Source organism: Penaeus vannamei, chromosome 11, assembly GCF_042767895.1.
Source record: "Penaeus vannamei isolate JL-2024 chromosome 11, ASM4276789v1, whole genome shotgun sequence".
NCBI classification, from domain to species: domain Eukaryota; kingdom Metazoa; phylum Arthropoda; class Malacostraca; order Decapoda; family Penaeidae; genus Penaeus; species Penaeus vannamei.
Window position 1 is genome coordinate 28,193,862 of NC_091559.1, and position 5,583 is coordinate 28,199,444.

The following is a 5,583-nucleotide window of genomic DNA, read 5'->3' on the forward strand; positions in this document are numbered from 1 at the left end:
ACAACAAATAAAGAATGGTAAATAATGATAAAAATAAGGATAATAATAAAATGACATTAATGGTAATTACAATGATTGATTGATAATAGTAAGGATAAGGATAACAAATGATAATAATAATGATGATAATGATAATCATAATGAAAGTAATAATGATAATGGTAATGATAATGATAATGAGAATAATAATAATGATGACAATAAAAATAATAATAAGAATAATAATGATAACAGTGATAACTGATCATAGTAATATTGGTAATAACAGTATTGAATAAAAATATCAATAATAATGCTAATAACAACAGCAACAGCAATAATAATGATGATAATAGCAATGGCAATAATAATTACAATATATTGATGATAATATTGATGATAATATTAATGATGAAAATAACAATGATAATGATAATTATAGAAATAATCATGATAATAGTCATAATAATGATGTCATTTCTTCTAAGACTACTACTACTACAACAACAACAATAATAATAATAGTGATAATGATAACAATAACAATAATAATAATAATATTGATAAAAAAGATAATGAAAATGATGAAAGTAATAATGATGATAATAATAATGATTATCATTATGATAATAATTTCTATTATAACAACAACAATAATTATAATAATAATGATGTTGGTGATGATGATGGTGATGATAATAATAGTAATAATAATAAGGATAATAACAATGGTAATGATAATAATGACAGGAATGATAATAATATTGATAATGATAATGATGAAAATAATAGTAATGTAAATAATAATAGTAATAATAAAATAGTAATAATAAAAATATAATAATAATGATAATAGTAATAATGATAATGATAATGTTAATGATAATGCAAATGACGGCAATTATTATCGCTTTTGTGATCATAATCATAATGATAACATATACCATACCATCAGTATTGACAGAAAAAGAAAATTAGTTACGATTAAAAAGATAACTGAAACGAACACCACGACAGAAAAGAAAACCCTTATCAGGAGATATGCGTTCAGACTGCTTGGCCATGCAAATAAAGCATTTTTTTCTTTTTTTAATTTACTTCTTATAACACTATCTTGGTCCATGAGTGCTTGAGATTAGGACCATCTACATTGCCCCCCTCCCCCCCTCCCCCCAGGTGCTGCTGTCGGGGTGCCTGTGCTTCGGCGCGGGCGTGCTGCTCTCCATCGTGTTCCTGCACCTGCTGCCGGAGACGCGGGCGACGCTCGAGTACGCGATGGACGCCGACCTGTTCCCGCACACCCACTACCCGGTGGCGGAGGTGGTCCTGGTGGGCGGCTTCTTCATGGTCTACCTCTTGGAGGAGCTCATCCACACGTGGATCCACCGCGCCCACCACAACCAGCATCACCGCCACGGCGACGCGGAGGCCGCGGGCGGCGGCGACAAGGCCGTGGGCGCCGGCGGGAAGCGGGAGCGGCTGCCCTCCGAGGGTCCGGCGGCGGCGCAGGAGGCCGTGGGCGGGCACGGGTCGGTGCGCGGCGTGGCGGTGCTCATGGCCGTGGACGGGCGCGTGAACGAGGCGTTCGAGGGCGACGGGTGCACGGGCGGCCCGGTGGAGGCGGCGGCGCGGCGCAACGTGCACACCGTCCCGCACCACCACGTGGCCGCCGTCGACAAGAACGTGTCGGTGATGGGCGCCGTGGTGGTGGTGGTGGCGCTGTCCTTCCACAGCGTGATGGAGGGCCTCGCGCTCGGCCTGGAGGAGGAGCCGACGGACGTGTGGATCCTGATGGCGGCGCTCACGTCCCACAAGGTCTTCATCGCCTTCAGCATGTCCATGGAGCTGCTGGAGGTGGGCGTGTCCCTGAAGCCCTTCACGGCCTCCATGATCGTCTTCTCGCTGGCCTCCCCCGTCGGCGGCCTCATCGGGGCCCTCGTCGTGGCCTACTCGGGCGACCAGGAGTCCGCGGGCGCCGTGCTCGCGCCCACCTTCCTGCAGGCGGTGTCGGGCGGCACCATTCTGTACGTGGCCTTCTGCGAGGTGCTGGAGCGCGAGCGAGCCAAGCCCAAGGGCGGCATGGTGCGGTTCCTCACCCTCCTGCTGGGCTTCTGCCTCATGGCCGGCCTGGAGGCCGTCGGGGGCCACGAGCACGGCCACAAGAGCGAAGGCCCGACGGCCACCGTCACCCCGTAGGCGCGCCCCGAGGCCGGCCAGCGCTGGCGCCGTAGTTGCTGTGATGATCCTCTTGGGAATCGGAAGGGCGTCGGCCAGGAGGACCTGCTTGCGAGTGGCCGCCGTCGTGGGGACCGGGAGGGAGAGCAGTCTCAAGGGCTATACAAGCGTCCCTCACCCTCCAGTCGGAGGACGAGGTCGGCGAGGAGAGAACCTCGCTGCTCTCTTTTATTCGTGGGTGGCAGTTTGGTGGCAGAAGCGAGCAGGAGAAGCATCCTGATCTTTTAGATCATTAGTTTTCCGTTTTAGAAGGAGGATAAACAATTAAACGCACAAAAAGCAAATCAAAGCAAAATATATAGCCGGGCTTTGCTACTTACGCAATTTTACATAGATTTTTCTATGTAATCAAGAAAAAAATATAGTTTTTTTCCCATGAAGATTTTGAGCAAAGGAGAGTCGACTTGTAGGAACTGATACGGTGCTACATATATTTTTTTTCGTGGATCAAATGAACAAATAATCACATGGGTAGGATAATGGTGATGATGATTAGGAGTACTGTGATTATAATAATAATGATACTACTACTACTGCTACTATTACTACTACTACTAAAAGCAACAGCAGCAGTAGCAGCAGTAGCAGCAGCAATAATAATGACAACTACAACAAAAATACTACTAATAGTAGTAACAATAACACTAGCAACAACAATAGTTATGATGATAATATTAACAATAACAGTATCAATAATGAGAATGATGATACTGTTGACAATGATAATGACAGCTATTATCATTCTACCAATGAAAATAATATAATAAGGACAAAAACAAGAACTGTAATTATCCATCACTGTCATTATCAATGCTACTGCAACTTCTTATGATGATGCTGATAGGAACAATAATAATATGAACTGCATATGAACTACACTGTTTTTTATTTACTTTATGCTAAAATCTGAACTGAGTAGTTTACATTTTAAAGCTATTCTTATAACTTTTGATAAGATAAATTCAACCAAATGAAAATATTATGAATGGTCAGACTTTAATTAAATCTCATTATCTTTATCAAACTGAGAAACAGATAAGCTTTATCCTATTTTTCACTGAGGTGTCTAAATATATCTATTTTTTGATAACATCCCGTTGTTATTTTTTCTTAATATACGTGGGAAGTTGTACATGTGACAAAATGGCGTCTTATATTTCGGGGAAGACAATCACATACTAAAAATGTTGAACAGATCTGTGCATCAATACACGTACACCCAAGCGGTTATCGGATGGGAGGGAACGCGTGGCGACTTCAGCACTGAGCTGAAGGAAAATATCAGGCAAGGTCTTTTTGACACTGATAATCTTTTTAAGTCCACACTTCCCAGTCTGAAACACACACACATACACGCACACACACACATACACACTCACACACACACGCACCCCCCCCACACCCACACCCACACACACACATCCCCACACACCCACACCCTCACCCACATCCCCACACACCCACACCCGCACCCACACCCACACCCACACCCACACACGCACCCCCCCCCCCACACACCCACACACACGCACCCCCCCCCCCCCCCCACACACACACACTTACATGAATACGCACGTAGAGAAACGTATATTTTTAGGATTCTATCTTGAGGAAGTCTATTAAACATATATACACCTTCATGTTATTTGTATTTGCTGTTTATCTTCTCAATTTCAAGTTTTTTTTTTCTCTTGTGTCTAGAAATACTCAATGACCGTAATCAACTTTATACTTATAATCAACTTATATATCTTAATGCTCAGGTTTTAGTTTATTAAATTATCTATACGAATTATATTATATATTATATTCATATTGTTTAACTGTTTATTGTTTAAAATCGCATTGCCTGAAATATTCCCAACGAGAATAGTTATCATAAACAAAAAATATAAGCATTTGATAGCAATTATTAATTTTGCCATTTCTTACATCATTTGCAAAACAACTTTGTTTGTTTTTACTTAATGCATTGACTGAATTTCCTTGGGAGAAAAGTACAATAGCTTTTGGCTCTAAATTTTCAAACAAACTGATGTAAAATTGACATCAAACATAACAAGGAACTAGACTTTACCTCGAAATAAAATGGTCTTCAGCCTTACTTCACAAAATAATTCAAAACAAATAGAATATCACCTCATTATTGGGGACTAATTTCCCTCAGCATGAAATCATAAAGTGAAAACATCCTTCTGTTTTCTATCTTTGGAATATCCTCCAATTATATAGTACATTTTTATCCGCGTTGGAATATATTAAAACGAAACGAAACCACAATTACAAAAACAGGTTTCTTTGCCAGACCGACCTTATTTTCCATTCATTTTCGGTTGTTAGCATCATTCTAATCAAACTATATAACAAACAGTATCAGGATTGAAGACAGTGGTTCTGATATAACTCTTTCAAATATCATAAGCTAATCTACTTTTGGTGACCATTGGTTAAGTACCCCCTGCTAAACTCCCTTCTGCTTCTTCAAAGGCAATGGTCACAAAAATAGGAATAACTAAATCCTTGAAGACACTCATACAGACACACACACATATATTCATTTACACACACACACACACACACACACACACACACACACACACACACACACACACACACACACACACACACACACACACACACACACACACACACACACACATATATATATATATATATATATATATATATATATATATATATATATATATATATATATATATATATATATATATATATATATATATATATATATATATATATATATATATATATATATATATATTCAATTACACACGCATACACATAAACACACCTGGCGCACGAACAGTCGAAAGGTGATAATCTAGACCGAAGGTTAGCCATTTACTGAATTCTATAAATGTAATATGCATGTATATACCGTAGATGTATCTACATGATTTGCAGCAGTTCTCCATCAAAAGGATCAAAGAAAATTTCAAGGTTGGCAGGGGTAACTGAACTAGAACGGACGTGTTTTCTGAATGTGATGTAATATTTTGTTAGAAAAAAACAAACATATGATAGTGGTCACAATGACGATAATCATCACATTCACATGGAGAACAATGATGCTAATGGTGATTATAACAATTATGATGATAATAGTGAAAATAATGACATTTGATAAAAAATAATGATAATAACAAAGATAATAATACTAATAATGATAATGATGAATATGATAATGATAATAAGTGTAATCATGATAATGATAAAAAGAGCAGTGACAATAGAAATGATGATGTTAATAACAATGATGATAATAATGATAATAGTGATAATAAGGATAATGTGATAATAAATAATGATAAAAAAGATAATGCCAATAATAATAATAATTATAAAAAT

General features: G+C 38.9%; 1 protein-coding gene across 4 annotated transcripts in view; it reads left to right on the forward strand.

The window, feature by feature from the left end:
• Positions 1-3,090, forward strand: part of LOC113809157 (zinc transporter ZIP1) — a 20,205-nt gene extending 17,115 nt beyond the window's left edge. For all 4 annotated transcript variants that reach the window (XM_070127141.1, XM_070127138.1, XM_070127139.1 and 1 more), the window contains exon 3: positions 1,156-3,090. In XM_070127141.1, coding sequence (XP_069983242.1) covers positions 1,156-2,175 — 1,020 coding nt within the window. In that variant the 3' untranslated portion in view covers positions 2,176-3,090. The remainder of the gene's footprint in view (positions 1-1,155) is intronic.
• The last annotated feature ends 2,493 nt before the right edge of the window (positions 3,091-5,583 follow it).